General features: G+C 34.1%; 2 protein-coding genes across 3 annotated transcripts; one reads left to right on the top strand and one right to left on the bottom strand.

Annotated features, from left to right (window-relative positions):
- Positions 1 to 94: 94 nt before the first annotated feature.
- LOC145229761 (ATP-dependent RNA helicase DHX58-like) lies at positions 95 to 9,646 on the bottom strand. Its single transcript, XM_080095088.1, has 22 exons — positions 9,306 to 9,646; positions 9,002 to 9,121; positions 8,769 to 8,934; positions 8,555 to 8,700; positions 8,170 to 8,302; positions 7,933 to 8,105; positions 7,551 to 7,721; positions 7,275 to 7,337; positions 6,952 to 7,125; positions 6,531 to 6,657; positions 6,334 to 6,465; positions 6,039 to 6,174; positions 5,437 to 5,602; positions 5,150 to 5,260; positions 4,869 to 5,020; positions 4,439 to 4,574; positions 4,021 to 4,251; positions 3,432 to 3,599; positions 2,775 to 2,929; positions 2,013 to 2,153; positions 1,266 to 1,387; positions 95 to 677 (listed from the first exon to the last, which is right to left on the bottom strand). Exons 1-22 carry the CDS (start codon positions 9,436 to 9,438, stop codon positions 491 to 493), a joined length of 3,243 nt encoding a protein of 1,080 aa, XP_079951214.1. The 5' UTR covers positions 9,439 to 9,646; the 3' UTR covers positions 95 to 490.
- On the top strand, positions 9,322 to 21,993 carry LOC145230711 (ATP-dependent RNA helicase DHX58-like). Of its 2 annotated transcripts, none has more exons than XM_080096216.1 (25): positions 9,322 to 9,386; positions 10,035 to 10,230; positions 10,559 to 10,678; positions 10,961 to 11,129; positions 11,191 to 11,348; positions 11,417 to 11,549; positions 11,618 to 11,781; positions 11,858 to 11,892; positions 12,016 to 12,042; positions 12,099 to 12,186; positions 12,804 to 12,908; positions 13,627 to 13,743; positions 14,079 to 14,205; positions 14,418 to 14,549; positions 15,378 to 15,522; positions 17,438 to 17,603; positions 17,851 to 17,961; positions 18,020 to 18,165; positions 18,440 to 18,569; positions 18,920 to 19,147; positions 19,569 to 19,736; positions 20,143 to 20,297; positions 20,401 to 20,541; positions 21,066 to 21,187; positions 21,249 to 21,993. In XM_080096216.1, exons 2-25 carry the CDS (start codon positions 10,104 to 10,106, stop codon positions 21,469 to 21,471), a joined length of 3,237 nt encoding a protein of 1,078 aa, XP_079952342.1. In that variant the 5' UTR covers positions 9,322 to 9,386; positions 10,035 to 10,103; the 3' UTR covers positions 21,472 to 21,993. The 2 variants fall into 2 exon arrangements, with proteins under 2 accessions (XP_079952342.1, XP_079952344.1); XM_080096218.1 differs by having other exon boundaries at positions 21,233 to 21,378.
- Positions 21,994 to 22,132: the final 139 nt, after the last annotated feature.

The following is a 22,132-nucleotide window of genomic DNA, read 5'->3' on the forward strand; positions in this document are numbered from 1 at the left end:
TTATTTACTGGGAAAGCACATGTAAAAAAAAACATGTGGTAACAATCGGTAAGGTATGAAATAAGTTCAGTTAAGAGTTAAGACCCATTTCTGCCAAACTGGAATATGCTTTTATTTCTGTTAGTACACGATAAATTTACAACATAACACCACATTGAAATGCAATATATGTAGAAGTAGAGAAAACAATTACAAGAAAGATTGAAACACAAACTATCAAAGATATTTTTAACATAATCAGACAATCATTTACATATCAGACATTTTTAACACTTATTCTTTTTTTGCGAACATTCCAGTATAATAAACTTTTGTGTTGCAATAGTGGGTAAACTAAATCAAATTCTGGTGCAAAATTTTGAATGCATAATATTCTATAAAAACACAAAGAATCAAATGTACAATTGTTCTTTTTTTATTCTGTGCCCCATTTTAGTGCAAATAAAAGCAGTAGTTCAATAAACGGATAAAAACACAGAAATAAAGCTGTTTAAGATTCAGCTTCATCAGAACTGTGATCAAACAAATAATCATCGAACGATTTTTCCACTTTTGGGGGAGCTAGACACCATTTCTTTGGCAATTCCCTTTTTTCACCCTTCTCAAAAATAAAGTTCTTGGCTGAAATAATTTGATGTTTCCTTTCCTTGTAAATAATTTCCCTCCCCCATGGACGTCTGTGAAAATGACAAATTTGAAAAGTTACATTTAGCTTTCTGAAGCCAATATTATTATTTGTGCAAAGGTAAGTTAACTGCATAAGCATTTGTAGATAATAAAAAAATGCAGAATTCCAATGATAATTATCTAATCGGCATAAGTTTAAAGTTAGTGTGGTAAAACTTGTAGTAAAACTTACAGTACAATGAAGTAACCTACAGTAGTCTTTGAAAAAGACTTTGAAAATAACAAACCTAAAAGTTACATTTAGCTTTCTCAAGCTACTATGAATATTTGTACAAAGGCAAAAAGAACTGCATGTTAGTTAAACTCATTTGTTTTTTAAACTTACAATACAATGAATTAACCTACAGTAGTTAGTCTTGACTTATTTTTAAGGATGATCAGCAGAAGTTTAAAGTATTTTTGAGCAAACCTGGCCTGCATACTGGTTTCTTAGAAACCAAAACTGCATAGAAATTAAAACTCATTTGTTTTCTAAAACTTACAGTACAATGAAGTAACCTACAGTAGTCAGTAAGAAAGACTTTACATTTGTAATAACAATCAGCAGAAGGTTAAAGTACTATTGAGTAAAACCTAACCTGCATTCTGGCTTCTTGCATCTGACATCACCAACTGCTTGAAGCTCGTCGAACATTTTCACTTCATCGTAAGGAATTACTTCAAACTTTCCATGGAACTCAACATCCACAACAACATGATGCTGACAACAATGTAAAGGTAAGTGGTTGCAATAATCATAACACAGTATGTCATACAAGTTATAAATGATTATGTTCGTTATAAAATGCTCCTTAATGAAGCTGTTTACCCACAAGAAAGGTGAACCTTTAAGATTAATACGGCAATTACAACTGTATTTCTGCATATCAATCCCATGTAGGAGCCTTGATTCTGGTTTTTCCTTATATTATTAATATGTTGATTAATATTAGCTTGCTCAATGCTAAATTAGTGAATTTATGTAAATAGTTCAGTTTGATTAGCTTGCTGAAAGAAAAATCGTGCCATTATTGCACTAAAACAATCACCAAGTCGGAAATAGCTGCGCAACATTGAAATGTTATAAAGCGCAAAACAGTGAAAATCCTGGATCATGTTCAGCTGTTTTTTTAAATTCGACGTTTTGTGGGTAAATCACTGGGTCATTCAGGGTCAAACCTTACGAGGATCAAATTTGAATAAGTAACCAACACATATGCAAATTTGAATAAGTTTGAAACACCCTTTCTTGGCCAAACACCATGGGACAAACCAGAGTTAGACAGAAAATATGTTCCTTCAGGAAAGAAATCATAAATAATAAAGTCACAAAATATTCAGCTTACTGCGTCTTTGATCTTACAAATGTTTTCCGAGCTTGTAACGTATTCACCACATTTCTTGCACAAAAGATTCCAAACTCCACCAACATGTTGTCGGGTAACTGTCGAAAGTTTCAATGCTTCCTCACTTTGCAGTTTTCTCACCTTCACACATTTACACAAACATTATTATTACTGTGAACTCGGGTTTAACTGAATTCAGTTAATCCAGTTCTTCGCCTAGTTCGGATAAAACTTGAGGTACAAATGATTTGTAATGTGGTAAGGCTTTAACTAATAGACATTGGTTAATCCGGATTTTCGCCTAATTCGCACAAAACTTGAGGTACAAGTGATTTGTACTGTGGTAAGGCTTTAACTAATAGACATTGGTTAATCCGGATCTTCACCTAATTCGGACAAAACTTGAGGTACAAATGATTTGTAATGTGGTAATGCTTTAACTAATAGACATTGGTTAATCCAGATCTTCACCTAATTCGAACAAAACTTGAGGTACAAATGATTTGTAATGTGGTAAAGCTTAACTAATTGACATCAGTTAAGTCGGATCTTCGCCTAATCCAGACATTTTTGGGGTCAAAACAGGCCCAGATTAACCAAGGTTTACTGTATTTTAAGCACAAAGCAGCAGTTACTTTTTTTCATAAATGGCAAATAAATACCCATAGTGGTTTGCAATAAGATAAGATGCATACAGACTTTGTGCACTAAATATGTGGTATGTACAATCATTGTTTTTTTCAAGCTCAAACCAAAAGTTACCTGTTTCATGAAGTTTTCTTTGTCTTCATTTTTAAATATTTCCAAACTCTGCTTCACAAGTTCCTGTCTCTTTTTGTTAAGTTTATGATCTGTGAGAAACTTTGAATCTTCGTAACAGAGCACAACCATCTGACTGTCGCGAGCTCGGCCACGTCCTGATAGTAAACACACAAACTTATTCTGTGGATTTGAAATTAACGTTCAAACAAGATACATGTATTTATCTGCAGCCATAATTACATGTTTTACAAGTTTATCAATGATTTAAATTTCAACTTTTATTTATTGATAAACTCAGCCCATTAAACTTGTTCGATTAGTATATGAGTGTGACATAATTTGTTTTCTACATAAACGCTTCAGGGCTGATCGCAGTAACAGACACTGGGTTATATTTGTTGATCAAATGGTCGAACCAGTGATCCCCCTAATACAAAGCTGACATGTGCAGCATACGAGGCAGGCAATGGTGCTTGTGGTTTGACTTTCGGCAAGCTTTAGTTTTTAGTTTGTGTAGCTCAGTAGTTAGACCAAAAAGGCTCCTGTCATTGATCGAATCCCACCAGGGGCTAGATTTTTCTCACTTATGCCTTGTGAATCGCCTGGTACAGGCTAGAATTGTGTTTTGGGTAATGAAATGCTCAGACAACACATTACCTTTGCGTTGAACCTCGGTGATTTCATTAGTTGCGCGATTGTATGTAACGACAAGATTGCAAGCTTTAATGTCAATCCCCTCATCGGCAATGGTTGTGGATGCAATCACTTTGCTGTCACCTTTTCTAAATGAGCTCAGACATGAGTCCTGCTGGTTCTTTGTCAAACCTAACAACAAATAGGATTTACATGTGCATGATCCAGTATCTCTGAGACCTAATAACTTGGCTTGTTTTCATAGACTTTAAAAGACTCGTGAATATACAATCAACTACAAATTGACTGGAGTATGTCACAAACATAACAGCCACATAATGCTTGTAGTAATGGTTTAGCTGTAGCACGTTTACCATCCACCTATTGCGCCCTCAACGTTGTGATACTTTATAAAGTCCTTTTGTATAAGTTGCATCAAAACTGTTATTTATTGGTTAAAATTAAATGTATTTTGTGCTAATATGCTTTGTTTCAAAAGGCCAAATCAACTTTGTGAAGAACCAACATCATTAGCATAGACTATTTTTTAAACTACTTATGTGCAATTCATTTGAGACATGTGGCAGGAGAGATAGATAAATGTGTTGTTTACCTCCTTCAAGTTTTGAAACTCCTGACCCAGTGAGATAAGTTGCATTCAAGTTGAACCTGCTCAGTTGTGGAGCTTGGTTGAGACAGTTTGCCAAGTGCATCGCAATCGCACGAGTCTTAACAAACACAATGCAGCGTGAATCTGGCTTCATCGTAAAATGATGATGCAACAATCGAGTCAGCTCAATAAGTAATGGAGAGCCTTGCATTGTGACATCACAATTGTGGATTTCTAGTTTTTAAAACAAAAGTATTTAGCTATTTTAAACAAAGCGTATTTTTAATGCAGATTGGAAACAATAAGAATATTTATGGGTAATGAAGTGTGCAATTTATGTAATGATTTAAAATTCTGTTTTAAATCACCACCATTCAAAACACAAATAGCATAGGATGTTTTGCCACTCTTATTTTTTTACCACTGTTGTTGTAAAGCTCCTTTAAAAATTTTGTTGTCAGGTTTTCCGAACAGTCTTTGTTCATTTCCTCATCAATAAAATCTACTGCATTACTTGGCCGCAAATGGTCATTGACCAATAAAGCATCGTTGTACATCTAACAATAAAAGAAAATTTTCAAGGTCGTAATTTGACCTGAATTGTACACTTGTCTGTTTAATAACCTTTAAACAACTGTCTAAAATAATTTTATTTCAAGAAAAATGTTATTTCACAGTTTGCTTGTACTCCTGGTATAATAAAAGATCTGGTGACAATGATGTTAAAGAGGTTGGAATAAAACAAAACATGTAGATTAATGAATGACTCCTGGTCAACTACTATGGTCTTATTTAACACACACCACTGGTTTTTATACAAGTCGATGGATTAACCTAAACTTGTACTTTACCCGCAAATAATCAGTCCGAAGTGTAAGATCCATTCTCAGCATCTTTGCATGTTTTATTTTGAGCAAAACCTCTTTTCCAAATCCTACAATACTTCCTTCATATGCCTGACTCCCATAAGCTGCATTTATTTTGTATTGCAAACCATTTGTGCCTAAAACCAAAAGTAGTATGTATGGCACAAGTACATAATCGCAAATTATCAACTTTAGTAAAAAAGTGGTTCAAAAGTAAAAAAATCACAATAACATGGTTGAAAATGCCAAACAATTTCAGTACATACAGTTTTCATTCTTTTCCAGGTTGTCCTTAATTTGACCTTCAATCTCCATCATAAGTTTAATCAGAATTGCTGCGAATTTGTCTTTAGGATTTCTTTTTACTGGAACAGTTTCTATGAATTTACAAATGCAGTTCATTCATTGACCAAAAACAAAACTATCAGATAGTTTATAGTTTAAGCTTGTTTGAGGCCTCACACTTATCATAACAATGGGCATTGTTAAAACAATTATAATAAGAATGTAATCATTATATCATTTTTGATCAAGCTACTTTGCAAGTTCTTACCAAAACTTCCTTCTGAAACATACTGAGCCAGTTCTTCCATGTTTTCTGTAACTGTTACAGGTGGAATGACAACATCAAGATAAGCAAGAAGCGTTTTAATGTGACGGCAAGCTTCAGATGTCCCACGAGCATTGCCTGAACCGGGAGTCGCAGTCAGTCCAACAATCTAAACACAAAAATGTCCACATTCGTGAGTAATAACAGATCTAGAAAGGTAGGAGATTCAGTTTGAAATAATGACACATTTAAGGCCAAATAAGTGTAATGACATAACAGACCAAAGGAATCAGGGTGGTGGCCAACAGATCAGTCTTTACATATCAAATATACAAAATACTCAAAAACAGCAGCTGTTGTGTACTTGAGTATTTTATACTAAGGCCAATTAATTAATGTGGTCCCTGGTCCAACTGTACAGACATTTATGGCCAATAACAACATTCATTTGACTTTTCTTGTGTTTAACCAGTCAAATTTCCTAACAAATGACAGACTGTAGTTTGGAATTCTTTACGCAATGAAACATAATTTGCATTAAACTGGAATTTTTGTGCCACAAAGTATTTGTATAGTGCTCAAAAATTGACTTCAAGCCAATTTACTTGTGGAACTTGACTTCCTTTTTGTTTCTCATCAAAATATATTTCCATGATCGCCCTGTAAGGGTGGTTTTTCATTGTGTTGTGGCATTCGTCAAAAAACAAAAGACTAATCTCTTCGAGCTGAAAAGCTTTAGATCTGAACATAAAAGAAATTAGAGAAACAGTATTTCTAGAAACATTGTGATCCTATATACACAAATATTGACTTGTATGTTTTGCTGAAAATATTTAGAGCTGATACCAAACCAGAACAAGTTTGGCGAAAACTGACTTAGGTATCGTATTTGGAACTTACCTTAAAATGTTCTTCAATACATCATGTGTCATAATCACAACTTTGTTTTCTTTCATCACTTCGGCAACTGGAGTTTTAACGAGCTTTTCACCCCACAAACTATCTATTGCGACACCATCCAATTTAAGATTTCTATGCAAAAAAATGTTATGGATTGATGAACACATACGAAAACAAACAAAATAATGAAAACTTACTTTTTGAACACATTAAACTGTTGAGTTACTAATGGAACTTTGTGCACCAAAAAAACAACTTTCGCGTCGCTGTTTTTGCTGATGTGTTCCCGACAGATTCGAACAGCTACAAATGTCTTTCCAGTTCCTGATAAGATAAAAAATATGTTTGTTGTTAGCAAAGCAAGAAAACTTGTAGCAAGTGGATACTTCACATAAAAACAAAACTTTCAGACAAATAAACCATTGTTGGAACATAATTAGTCATTCTACTACCTGAACACAGCAATATAAACATTAAAAGAAACCTATTCATTGATGATTATGTTTTTGTCACACTGTACCTGTTTATCATACGTATACATATGATATGTATAATACACTTTTTATGGTTAGTTCTTGTAGTTTTGTTTGATAAAATTTCACCTTTTTTACCCTTTACCTGTTTCTGACACAATCACACAGTTGTTCCCTTCCACAGCAGGTTTGGCCAATTCAAATTGAAATTTTAAATCTTTCATCTCAGCAGTCTCAATAATTTCATTATCTTCGTTGCTGAGATTGTTGGGCTCATTTAAATCAGTATCGGCGTCAACAATGTTCAATTCAATGTTTTCTGTTGATTGTGATTAAGTATAGATTAACTTAAACATTTCAAAAAACAAAGTAAATAACTGTTTTAAGTCAAAGGTAAATAGATCTGGGGAACATTATTAATAAAAACAATTTGTCTCAAACCAAAATTTTCATTGTTTTGATCCTCACCCTCCATGTTGGGAGCTGGATGTTTCTCACCTTCTGTCACAGCCTCACTCTCTTCAGTTACAACTGTAAGTTTTTAAAGAACAATTATTTAAATGTAAAAAAAAAAAAAAAAAAATTAAATGTTGCTTGTTTCAAATCAACATGCAAAAGTAAAACAAAAACTTCATGGCAATACAAATCACATAGTCAAATATTCCCTTTTCCCAAACTGATCTTAGGACAATATCAGATAAAACTGCTTTACTTAAAAATATTATTTTATGTTGCAACCCTTACTGTCCATGTTTGGAGCTGGACCCTTACCATCCATGTTTGGAGCTGGACCCTTACCATCCATGTTTGGAGCTGGACCCTTACCGTCCATGTTTGGAGCTGGACCCTTAACATCCATGTTGGGAGCTGGACCATGCTCATTTTCGGTCACAACTTCAATTTCTTCAATTTCAACTGTAAATAAAAAAACACTAAAAATGAATGCTGACTGTTTAAAATAAACATACTAATGTCAAATAGAAAATTTTTGGAAATGGTAACGAATCACATTGTCAAAAAATCAATTTCTGAACTATAGCTTATTGTTAAATTTTGGATTAACACAAGAAGAAGTTTAGTGTTGCTATTGACCAGAATTTTCTGTGTTTATTTTCCACAATCTTGCCTTTGGAAGAATCCATGCTTTCTAGCAATCCAACAACACTGCAATAATCAGTTTGGCAGTCTGTTTGTTTCAATGCAGTTAAAAGTTTTTTGTGCCATTCGCTGTCACATGCAAATATCTTAAACAACAGGTCTACCCTCTCCTCTCTGCTTGATAATGCTCTTATTGAATTCCTGTAAAACAAATTCCATTTTTGTGTTATACTGCACAAGACTTTTGCAACAAATAAAACTTTACTTTTTTTCATCGTCAATTTCCAAAAAATCCACCACATCGTTTGGTTCCAGACTTTCAACAATTTTCAGAAGGTTGTACGAATTTTTATTACACAAAATAGTTTCATCCTCCATAATTACTTTTTTTAATAGTTCTAAACAATAATTATGTCTTGGTACACAATTCACAGTTCTAAATATTCTCAGCAAAAAGACACAAGCCAGTATTTAAGTGTAAAAAATCACAACTTTTTGACAGTTTTTATCGGATTTTATCTGACGATGACAAATGAAACTGTTAACACATTGTGATGGTTTACTAGGCTTGTATTGTTTGCTAACAATGATATATATATAATTGATATTTATTCTTGTTTGTTTAGTTTACCAGAAGTCACCAATCCTACCATTTCCCTCCAGAAACTGCATAATTTGTTCAGGTTCATCTTTTAGTGCTTCTATGAAAAGTGGGATGGATTTTTCCCGTTTAACAACCAATTGCAACAAGCGGGATGCCTGTCCGATATCCGTCTTTCTGGACAGAACTTCTTGTCTACAAAAAACAAACTTACAGTAAAATTGCCAGCAAAAAATATAAGAAAACATGGAAGTATTTTCTACCTGGAAATATCATCCAAAATATCAGGAAAGTGCAACAAAATATCTTTAGCTTTGATTTTTCTAACAATTACACAACAGTAGACCTCTATTATGTATTTTAATTCAGCAATATGTTGATTTGTTGAAATGTTTGATCCTTCCACATAAGCCTTTACTTCTGACAAACCTAAATGGTGAAATGTTGGTAAATTGAAAACAGAAAATAATTTATGCAGCAGATAAGTTTTCATTACCCTCAGGAATTGAATTTAAAAATGATCGAAAAAATCCTGTCTTCAAATGCTTCAACAAAGAACAGATGATTAAATCAACTTTATTGTTGTCTTCACATCTTATTATTGTATCATAATCACCTAAAATAAAATAGAAAATTATCAAGCATGAAATAATGTTTTTTTAGAATGCTTTAAACTATTTTAAAATTGGTTGTAAATGCAATGAACAATTTTATACATTATTTTGCAGACAAATAACCAGCAGTTATAATTTCAAAGTGGATTGCTGTTCCTGAGATCAACGTACAAAACAAAAACTTACTTTCTTCAATGACTCCATCCTGTTTCAAACTGTGAGCAATTCCTTCACAATAATGAGGCTCAATGCGGGAAATCAAATAAGGTTTGAAATTTAGCAATGTTTGTTTCTCGTTGTTTCGCCGTTCATCGTCCATGGCACCTGCCTCGTTGTTCTATCCCATCTAAACCGAACCCTAAGCATCTTGTGCTGTTTTTTTCACTTGTTTCCCTTTTCACAAAAAGCACATGACAATACTTTCTTATTTACCTCATTACGTCATGCCAAAACTTCAGTTGTCTGCCCGGGGAATACCCTGATGGTACATTTGTTTTGGTTTCGCTCAAAGAGATATATTTATTTTAAGTGCCTGTTATTTGTGATTTTCTTTCAATCCTTTTAAAAAGTCACCTTGACTTTGTTATTTAAGTTTAATTAGGCCTAAAAATCAGCTAAAAAATACTCTGCTTATTTTTATTTCCCCAAAACGGATTAACCTGGTAATTCCCCTTGCAGCGGACCTTAGTTTCGCCAGTGGTAAAAAAATTTCAAAGTGGTCATTGCTGGCTTATTACTGTTGCGACCGTACAGGTGGCTTAAAGTGTGAATTTAAAGTGATTTGATATAGGTCGACATGTTTACACTTTACTAGTGTAATTTTAGAACGTGATCTAAGTGGAAAAATACTGTTGCAATTTTGCAGAAGGAGAGTGTGAATTTAAAGTGCTTTGATGTAGATTAATATGTTTACAGATGTAAGTTGGAATCTGATCCAAGTAGCGAAATACTGTTGTGTAGATTGTAAACATTTAAAGAAGGGAAATGTCTTCTCCAGAAGAGCAAGTTGCACTGATTAATGTAATAAAGAATGAACTGTGCAACAAAATTGCACCCCATCATTGTTTGACAATTGCTCAGTCACTAAAAAATAATGGAAAAATTTCAGAGGGTTTGTGTTTTTGTTTTGAGATTTTTTAACTTCTTTTTATGTTGTATTTTGGTTCGATTATGGCTATTATTAGGATTTGTTGCTTTGTTTGTTACATTGAAGTTTATGTGAACAATACATCATACAATTTGTTCTTCATCTTAAACACATATAGAATATAACTACAATATTAGGGTAAAGCATGAAAACCTTGACATTTCAATCAAATGCAAATTAGATCTGGTGAAAATGTAAAATGATAATTTAGTTGAAAACAAGTACTGGCCACAGATTTTAACAACTTTGTAAATTTGTTGCATAAGCTTTCTTTATTAACTTTTACTTTTAGAGGAGTGCAATAAAGTCATCCAGCTACCAAGAACAGATAAAACGAAAAGTATGATTGAATTCATGTTGAAAAGAAAGGCACCTGGGTTCTTTTTAACATTTTTAACTTCTCTTCAAGAAGGTAGGTTAACTTTTTGTAAATGTTTCAGAAATTCTACACTTTATTAGATTTTCATTGATACACGTTTTTAGTTTTTCAACTTTTGTGAGACCAAGAATTTATGTTTATTTAGAGCTGAAGGTTACAAATTCCCTGCTATGCACTTGGGGCATAGTTATTTTTTTAAGAAACTAGAAACTGCTTGGTATTGTAAATAATACATGCTTTTTGTTCAACAAAGATTTTTTCAAAACAGATCTCTTAATTTTGGTTGTTTCCTGTTTCATCTTTTTGTCTTTGTAGCTGGGCTCTCACATGTTCGGGATGAAATAGAAGGTAAATTAAAACCTCCTACTGAACTTCAGGAAACACACAAACATATGATGGAAATATATTTCCCAAAAGTCATCACCAAACTTAAAGCTCGTGATGTTTTAGATAATTTTCCAGACATATTAGATGAACACACAAAGTAAGTGTTGATAGCTCTGGATGTGAATATTTTGTATTTTGTTGCAAATGTGTTATTTTAGACAGATGGTTTGTAATGTAGTTGAGGGAATAAGCCAAAATGCCATGTTTCTGCATTATGTGCTGAAAAATCCAAACTCAATTGAAGTATTGCTGCAAGCTTTAAGAAGTGGCCAATGTGGTTCATTTACTTTCCTCGTTGATTTGCTCGAAGGAAAAGGTGTTTATTTTTCAAAACAGATTTACTTTTTGTAAGAACCATTAAAATGGGAAAATTTGTATTTGCAGAAAAGTTTAGTGAATCTGACAGTGAAGTAAACATGAAAGTTTTGGAAAAAATCTGCACACATTCAAATAGGATTTTGGTGAAATTGGACCCGTTGCATTTACGCAACCACTTTACATTGGAGAAATCTCACTGGTAGTTTTATTTGTTAATTGTAGGTAGGAGAATATTAATGATGTAATTGCAAATTATTTTTTTGGCAGGGATGCAATTAAGCGGGAAGAAAATCGATGTAAAAGAGCAATTATGTTTCTCAACATTCTTGCCAACAGCGAGACACCTTGGTTTAAACGACTGTTACTTGCTTTAACTGCTTGTAAAGAACGTGATTATAGTGAATTGTGTTCAAAGTTGGAAGAAGAATCAGGTAAAAATGAATTAACAGGATAAAATTGATACCATTGAAAAGCAACTTTTTAATGAATTTGTAATTTTTTTGCTAGAAGATGTTGGAAGTGAAGCAACACACAGTGGTGACGTAAGTTTTGTAAAGTGTCAAAATTTCTTTTATAATTGAAAGTTTTGTAGCATAATTATGTTGACCACTAAACTTTTGTTGTGGTTTTGATATTCCTTGTTTAAATCAGCAATTTTGATTTAGGTTGCTATGGAAACAGACGTGTGGGAGGTAAAACGTTTTTTTTTTGTGTTTTGATATGCTTGAAGCTAATTGGTTGAGTTTAGGTTGGTATGGAAACGGACGAAACAGTTGTGAGAGGAGACGGGATTAATGATGTCAATGAAATCCCGTTTGTTAATGTTGCGGACAGAGGTAGGTTATTTATGTGGCTGTATATAATGTTTTGCACAGCTCAATTCACACTTACTTGTAAGTATGAAGTTTCTTTGATACATATGTTTGATCAAAAGTTGCACAAATTCTTCTGGGAAATAACTTCCATCTGTTTCACAAGCCTTTTCTTCTAAAGAGTTTTCTTTTTAAAGTTTAAACTTTGCAGCAAAAAGATAAATCGAAGCAAAAAATAGTAGTTTGCGGCTTTAAATTAAATTTATTTGGTACACACAAGCTTGAATTAAAGTTTGAGCAATTTCATGCACATCCACATTTTGTCACCAAGCTACCGTATGGGGCAGTAACTGCGCTTTATACAAAACAAATATTGACATACTATCGTAATACTCAATCTAGCAAAATATATTTATTTGAACTTTAAAGTAAAGGGATAGACATTACTTGGTAACAAACAAGATTAAATTCAAGTTCTAATGTTGCTATGCACACCCATATTTCCGTCAGGCTAATATTTTATGTACACATGGATGTGCTTTCACTATTGTAATGGCTAACGTTCACATCATTGTTTTGTGTTTGGTTTGCACCAACGCAGTAATGCACTCAAACATAATTTTTGAGTTTTTTTCTTTCAGTGGATCATGTTGGTGAAGAGAACCCCCAGTTTGAAGGAAGTTTTCTGAATAACTTTGAAAATCCACCAAATCCACCAGTGGCCCCGACACAGCAGAATCAAAGAGGTCGTTATGTTATGTAAAAACAAAAAGCCAATAAATGATAACTATGTTGCAGACAGTGCACTCTGTTTCAACCTATAAGGTCTTATTAGTGCAGCTGGTGATGAGACATTGTGACATCAAACAGAATCGGTGAGAAATGGCTTTTTACCCTGTTACTCCCAACAAACTGGAGTGCTGTTATATGGCTGCACCAGCCAATACAGCTTATGTCTTGTCACCAGCTGCACTGATGAGACCTTATAGGTTGAAACAGAGTGCACTGTCTGCAGCTCAGTTATGTTATGGTTGAAAACACAGAGCAACTAAAACCTTTCAATAAGATCGTAACAATTAGCATATCAAATATAAAACATAGAAATGTTGAAATAATATTTAAATGACATAACATGACATTATGAATGTTTTGTTCAAGTGGGATTGATGCTTTAGTTTTGTTTGTTTTGTTTATGTGGGATTGCAATGCTCTACATGTTTTTATAATCACAGCTCAATTTTTACATGAAGCGACGGTTTTATTTATTAAATTGCAGAAAACGTACTTTAACCCTGTCAGTAACACTTTTGTTTTGTACGAAGCTGAAGTAAAAAATATTATTTATATAACATAACATTACAACTATTTTGTTTATGTAAGATTGACAGATCAGCCTAACGCTTACATGTAATTTGCCTAATATGTAGTTTAACCCTGTCAGTACCACTTTTGTTTTTTGCGAAGCTGATCCTGGGAACAACGTAAGAGATAATGTGGAGAAGTTGGAGCTTCGAGATTATCAACTTGAACTTGCAGCTCCTGCTCTTGCTGGAGAAAACAGTATGATCGTCGCGCCAACAGGTTTTCCATTGTTTCAGTGATAAAAACCTCCCAATGTCAAGTTTATAGAGCTCTTCTGGCAAATGTAATTTTATTCCAACGTTTCGACGTCCTATACATGTTCTATACAGGTCATCAACCTTCTAATGTCTCTAACTTTATTTGGTGCATTTACACAAAATATTATTCAAATAGAATCAAAAGTCAAAAAACTGGCATTGCGTAGACATAAAGTTTTTGACATGAAACAAGCAAGCTAATGTATTTGTAAAGAACCTGACATTTAGATAGCAACTTTCGGCAGCAATAAAGTTTGTAGCTAAAATGACAGAATCACCAACGCACGTTTTTCACAGGAAGTGGCAAAACTTATGTGGCATTGAAAATATGTGCGGAGCATATAAAGTTGGAAGAACACAAAAAAACAATTTTTCTCGTTCCACGAGTTCCACTTGTCCGTCAGCAACATCAGTTGTTTAAAAGGTAGTTGTTTGTTCTTATTAAATGAAACCAAAAAACTTGTATGTTGTAAGTAGATTATAGTTTTGAAATGTTTGATGCAATTGGTTTTCTAGTTGCAGAAAAAACTTGCCTTAGATTTTGTTTTTGTTGAAAAATGCATTTTAGTTTTGGTGATTTTAATCTTTTCAGCTGTTTTTTGCATTTGTTTGTGAAAAAATTTAATTCCTGCGCAGATTTTTGGGCGACGCACCTGATTTACTGCTACAAGTCACCGGTGAAACAAACTATCGAGTTCCCATCAATATCGCTCTGAAACGTTGCAAAATAACTTTCATGACGCCACAGATATTACTGAATATGCTCAGGTAAAAAAGTGACATTTGAAGTCAGTGTTTATCATTTTTGCCAAACGTTTTTTGTCCTAAAATAAATTATTGCTGTCAGGCATAATGTATAACTGAGTATTGCTCATGAAGGCATCTTGAATAGGACGTCGAAACGTTGATTGTTTGTAATAAAACTGCTGGATGAGCAATACTCGGTTATATTTTTTGTCCTAACCTAACTATTGGAAGTAAAGAAAACTGTGAGAAGTTTTTTTGAAATCATGAGAACACGAAAACTAATTTGATTATATTTAGGGTTGTGAAAAATTAGTGTAGAAATAACACAAACTAAAATTTATCATGAGCAAGTCATTTTGTGCCTTAGTTCCAAAGTATAACTATTATTGTTCAAAAGACGAAACCAATTTCCTGTAATTTGTAACTTTTACTTTCCTAGAGAAAAAAACTTTACATGACATGACTTTCCAAATTTTCCAGAGAGAGACTTGTGACAATCAGTGATTTTACTTTGCTGATTATCGATGAATGAAAAGTATTAATCTATTCATCTTAACTGATTATTGGTTAATCCGGCGATCCCCTAAACTACGAAGAGGACATGTGCAGCTTAGCATATAAGGCAATGGTTCTTGAGATTTGACTCCTGTCCTTGGTTCTAATCCCACTACAGGCTAGATTTTGCTTGCCTATACCTTGACTGATTTAGTATCATGCCTTCAATGATTTATATATTAGTGCGTCATGATCGCAGGTCTGCATGAACGCTTCACGACAGATCCCAGTATTGCATTTAAGTCCATCTTAAATGTTGTAAAACTCACACAACTTTCTGTTTTGCTCTGACAGAGAGGAGAGTCCAGAGTTGCTGCATGAAATAAGTTTGTTGATTTTCGATGAGTGTCATCACACCATGAAGAATCATCCCTACAACGATATCATGAGAATTTATCACAAGAAAAAAGCTGAAGGAATGCAACAAAACTTTCCCCAGGTTTTAAACTATGCTTTATTCACATTTTTAAAGCTTTTCATTAAAGATAATAATTTGTTAGTTATTATGGGTTCCCTTCCCTGAAGGGGACACATATTGATTTTACTCGAATTTGTTTCTGTTTTTTTGCTTTTTTTTCTTGTTTATTTTTTTTCTTCCCAAAGTTTGTCCAACCCGTTTTTCCATCTAAAGTTTGATGGATTTGGATGAAATTTTCACAGATGGTAGATATAGGTATGTAGATGTGCACCCCACTTTGTTTTTGTTGATTACCCCAATATTTACCCCGCTAGCCCCCTTAAATGGGTATTTTTTTCCCAAAGTTTGTCCGACTTGTTTTGCCATCAAATGTTTGATAGATTTGGCTGAAACTTACACAGATGGTAGATGTAGGTATGTAGATATGCTTCCCACTTTGTTTTTGTTAATAACCCCAGTATTTACCCCGCTAGCCCCCTAAAATCGGTGAGTTTGTAAACAATATCGGAATTGGCTGAAATTTGGATTTCTTGTAGAGTATGACATTTATAGGTGTTGATTGTTGTGTTCAACCCTGTACCCCCAACATTTACCCCACAAGCCCCCAAAGTGTAAAACATGTTTGTATGATAATGGGCACCACAAACGAACTAATTCTGTGGCGCAATAGTGTTACAAGGGCAACTAGTTGTATGTTACTTGTTGTTGGGTTGCTTGGTGGACATTTTTGCACCATGGCAGTTAGGGGGTGACATCAGAGGCAAACGGTTGTGGCTCAAAACACCTCTAGTGGTCAAAATTTTAAACATTGGCTGATTGGGCTGAAATTTTGCAGTGCTATTGATTGAGTCATTGAGGTTTTATATTTTTTTAGTTTAGTGTCACATCCCATTAGTTACCCTACTAGCCCCCTAAAATGGGTAAGTTTATTAAACAGTGTCGGAATTGGCTAAAATTTGGGTAGCATGTGGACTATGGCTATCTCTTGAAATGCACTATTTTTAACTTTACATGTGTGGGGACCCATGAGTTTCTGCCTGCAGAAACAACTAAGGTTATAGAACACTATGGCTAATATGGGACCCAATACAAAAAAGGCATGGGAAATATATTTATGTTTTAAAATAGGTTATAGTGTAAATTTAATGACAAAATGTGCTAAGCCACCCTTTTAGTTGTTTTTTGCTATTTTTCTTTCTTTTTGCATTAAGGGTTTCCATAGCAACGAGAAATTCTACTTTGTATTCAGTTTTTTTTTCAAGAAAACTTTTTAGGCTCTTTTTAGCGAAGACATATTGACACAATTAGGTCTAAGCTTTAAAGCAGTGGTTCCCAACCGGGGTTCCGCGTAACCCTGGGGTTCCGTACAACCCTTTCAGGGGTTCCGCGAACTTTAAGGGTCGCACAGGGGTTCGCAGAGCTTATGTGTAGCAATTCAAACATGAATGATTCATAATATCATTGTTGTAAACAGCAATGCTCACTTGTACAATCTAGTTAACCTTGGTTACACCATTGATCAATTGTGACGTAATAATCAAAGTCGTGATAATCTCTGTCTGAATTGTGAGATAAATGTACAAACAACCAATTTAAATGACATGACAATGCGTTTCAGTAAATCATTTAATTTAATTGAAGTCATGTGCTTGGGGTGTGTTACGTAAAAATGTATGTTGTTTTAATGCAGCCTACTTGAGTTACATTCATTCAAAATGATTCTATGGGGGGTTCCTCAAAGTTTGACAAAACACCTTGGGGGTTCCGTGTCACTAAGAAGGTTGAAGAGCACTGCTTTAAAGTGACAACAATTTTAACTAATTTTTATCACTTTTTTGATTTGTATGTAAAGATGACACAACTTTGCCATGGTTTTAAAATAGCAACAAATTTTACGGACAGACTTTTTTTAAATTGAAATATTCTGACTTTCCAGACTGTCGGCTTAACAGCATCTCCAGGTTCAGGAAAATCAAACAGCGTCGAACAAGGATGCAAACATATTTTTAAGCTTCTTGCAAATTTGGATGTTAAAATTCCACCAGTTCAAGTGAAGGAAAATCGTGATGAACTCTCGGCTTTTACTACAAATGAAGACTTCGGTAAGAACAGATTTTGTGTTGCAAAGTTTATGATTTTTGTGTTGCAAAGTTTATTTCTGAAGTCAAGTTTACATGATTGTTTTTCAGGATAAAACTGATAAATTTGTAAGGTTGTTTATGTTTAATATGTGTAATGATAATCAAATGCTATTTAAGATACCATTAAGGCATCATTTAACCATAGTTTAACTGTAATTACAGCAGTTTAATGTTGATATAAGTTCACAAATATACTTTTTACCCACAGAAACAGTTTCTGTTGACAGAAATCACCGAGATCAGTTCACCACTAGAATCCAGCATATAATGCAAAGGATTGAAAAACAAATTAAAGACAAGATTGAACAAAATGAAAATGGTAGAGAATTGTTGCAATGTTTTGATGTACATGCAATGTTTAAAGTTTGTTTTTCTAGTTTTGGAAGACTTTGATTTCAACGTCCCTGACCGGCGAGGACAACCGGTCTATGAAAATGAAGTTATTGATTTTAGAGAAAAAAGCAAATTACTTGAGGAACGTGAACTTTCGCACCATTTTCAGATTTATGCAAGCCACCTTAAAGTACGGGAAGTCAGTTTTATTTTGTGGATATATGTAGTGGTGGGATTCAGCCGGTTCACACCGGTTCTATAGAACCGTCTCACGAAATTTTATGAGATCAGCAAACCGCTTAGCATTACTGGTTACTGTCAATGGACTTTTTGTAACAGAACCAGCTGAATAATATAACTTTTGTGACAGAACCGGCTGAATAATATAACTTTTGTGATAGAACCGGCTGAAAAAAAATTTGAATCCCACCACTGGATATATGTTTAATATTTTCCTTTGCCAGGCTTACAATGGTGCACTTCTGATAAACGAACATGTCCGAGAATCCGATGCGATCAAATACATCGAGGAGAATTTATTTCAAACATTCCACAATGTTGAGATGAAACTCAGAGAACTCTATGACAGAAGTGGTACGACATCGTGGTTTTCAACTTCTTTCTTTACTTTATGGAATTCTTTCTATTTAATGTTAAAATCACCCACCTTGAATTTTGCATGTTTTTAGTATGTTTATATTAATAGGCGAGGAATTGTTTTATAAGGAGAGGAAAAGAAAAACTTTTGCTTTGTGAACATATATAATTTCAACACTATCTTTGGAAACATAAATGAAAAACTTTTGCTAATACAAACTTTTCCCTTGTTTATGGCTGCTTTAAACCAATGCATGCTTCGATTTCTTGTTATGCCTTTTAAATGTTCTTTGGCTCTTGGCAGAGGTCTTGCTAGTCAAATCTGGCTATCAACTTCATTATTTTAGAAATATCAAAACTGGCCCAAAATACTCCCAGTCCACTGCTACTGAAGCTCATAGAAATCATACAGCAAAATTTCTCGTCCAATCCCAATTCTCGGTGTATTATCTTCGCCCAAACGAGGGACATCGCAACTTCACTGGTGACTTGTCTCCTTGAGTCACAACCGCTCATGGGATTTAATCTCAATCCTGATTATTTGACAGGATCCGGCGCAAAAAACTCCCAGGGAGGTAAAATGCTTTGATTCAATGATTTTGTTTTAAACTCACTGTTTAAGACAAAATTGCTGTTTGATATGCTTGAAGACAGTGGTGGGATTTAAATTTTTTGTCAGCCGGTTCTATCACAAAAGTCATATTTTTCAGCCGGTTCTGTTACAAAAAGTCCATTGACTGTAACCAGTAATGACAACCGGTTTGCTGATCTCATAAAATTTCATGAAAAGTTAACATAGAACTGGTGAGAACCGGCTGAATCCCACCACTGGTTGAAGACCATAGATTTTTATGTTAATTGTGAAATTAAACCATAGTTTTGTCCACGCAACAAATGTTTTTACTGTAAATTGACGACTACCTAAGGACCCAAGTAAAAGTTGTGTATAGTTTTTGGGGTAAAACGGTCAACCTAAAAGGTCATATTTTGTTTAAGGTCTTACCAAGCCTCTACAAGATGACAAACTGAAAAGATTCAGAGATGGGAAAAGCAAAGTGATGATTGCAACTTCGATTGCTGATGAAGGGATTGATATTAAAGAATGCAATCTTGTGATCACATACAACCATTGCAGCAGTGAAATTGCACAAGTGCAAAGAAAAGGTGCTAATACATGGTAGTTTTGTTTGATACAACAAGTTGTTTGTATACACCTGTACTGTTCGTTTGTAAGGAACTTGTCACTGAGCGACACAAAAACAGAACAGCATGCAAAATAAACGGTTGCATGTTACTTTCTTTATTATTAAACTTGGACACTAAAACATAAATTGAGTGATTGATTGATTGATCACAATTTGTGCTGTATTCACAAACAACACCAACAAGCATACTATATTGACAAAACAATCCAATACCTCTCACTAACTCAAGTAACTGACAAGTTGCATAAAGTTGAATTCCCTAAACATGTTGTTGTGGATTGAACCAGTTTTCCAATCAGTGCTTGGCCTGAACGGGATTAAAAACTAACATTATTGCTGACATTTTTATTGTCTTCCATCCCCAGGGCGTGGTCGAGCTAAGCAGAGCAAAATGTTCATTCTCGCTTATAGTGATCATCACTATATTGAACGAGAGCGTCTGAACAGGGACAGAAATGAACTGACTCGTCTAACCCTTGAATATCTCCAAACTATGGATCGTACAAAAATCCTGTCAGAGGTATGAAGCAGGAATAAATTGTTGAATAAATTGACTCAAAAAATAAAACAAGCTTTATAACTTTAGGGTTTCAATGATTTAACTTGTATTTATAATTTAACAGATTGAGAAAATCCAGAAGAATTCAAAGGTTGATATTCCCACCACTAGTGGACTGCAGAGATCTGATGAAATTTGGAAATTTTCATGCAGTTTGTGTGGAAAAGAAGTGACAACATCAGATCAGTTCTGTAAAGTGAAAGAGGTGACGCCCTAAATTCTTTTGTTTCAAGCAGACTAAATTATGCTATGTTTAAGCCGTCAAGTTGATCAAATGATTGCAACCTCCTTGTGATCACAAGGTTCTATCCTATCTTGGTCACTTGTGTTTTCCTGAGCAAAAAACTTAAAAAAAGCGACATTGCTCCAACCCAGTGAAACTTTTGGGTTAAACTAAATTAATATCAACTGTTTAAGTCAAAACAAAACCAACTAAAAATCTTTTAACGGACTTGCAATAACAGGCAGTTGAAGGCGGACTCAATATAAGCATTAAGGTGTTGAATGACCAAGAATAAAAATCAAACAAACAAATTTGTGTGGCACTTTTCACTGTTGGGCTCCTTCTGTAAAAGTTTTCGATGCAAGAATTGACAGTGTCTCTTACATTTTTTGCACAAGAAAACACAGGAAGCAGTTTGACCAAGTAATATAAATGTAACGCCATAAAGCAGAACACTATTGCTGTAGTTTTGTTATGATATTTTATGTTTCACTATATATTTTTAGCATTATGTGTGTGTGGATAAGGAGTTGCCATCTAAAGCATTCAGGGGACCTTTAAAGACTATAATAAAGTCATCAGAGGAACATGGGAATGGGAAATTACTGTGCGGCAAAATAACCTGCAGGTTGGTCGCCATTTGTAAGTAGAAAAGTCAAAATGTAGAAATCAGTTTGTTGCATTCACAGACAAGAGTGGGGATCGCAAATGATCTACAAAAATCATCTGATTTATGCTTTGGTGATTAGAAACTTTGTCCTGAGTAATGGCAAAGTGACAAAGGTGGCAAAGAAGTGGAAAGATGCTCCATTCCAAGTGGAAACATCTTACGATGACCTCATCAACTCGCAGGGGTTGGATGTTGAGTTGGATGAAGACACAGATGAAGATATCTATGAGTTTGAGTTTTAAAAGTTATCTTCTGTTTATTTGCTTTATACTTTAATATAATGTTTATATTCATAGCACACCAGGCCCATTAAAGGTGTTGTCCCGAATCAGCCAGTCACCAAGCATTTACCACCATATGGCATTCAGTATAACACCTTCAATAGGCCTGGTGTACTATGATTTCTATATAAGTGTGTTGTGATCGCTGGTCTGCATGGACGCTTCAGGGCTGATCCCAGTTATTCATCTATGTCTTAATGTTTATATTGTGCTTCTTTCTTTCACTGTTTCTTCTTAAAAATCTTTTCATGTAAATACTTTACTAACCTAGATTGAGTGCTGATCTTTTAATGCAACAGTAATAAGTGTGTTTAACTGTCTTTTGATTATTTTTATTACATAGAATATTAGCAGCATATTGATTTTTGTAAATTTTATTCCGATTTATATTGTATTTTCAATTTTAGCCAAACATGTTTTAAGTTTCTATGCTTGACACACATTTTAACTTCAAACTATATTGAAATAAACTTTATTTCAAGATTCTTGTGTGTTTTTATGTTATTTACTTGGAAAGCACATCTATAAGTACTTTGTGCTTTATGTAATGGGTAATAAGGTACGAAATGTGATAACAATAGGTAAGGTATGAAATAAGTTTCAGTTAAGAGTTAACACCCAT

Source organism: Phallusia mammillata, chromosome 5, assembly GCF_965637545.1.
Source record: "Phallusia mammillata chromosome 5, kaPhaMamm4.hap1.1, whole genome shotgun sequence".
NCBI lineage: Eukaryota > Metazoa > Chordata > Ascidiacea > Phlebobranchia > Ascidiidae > Phallusia > Phallusia mammillata.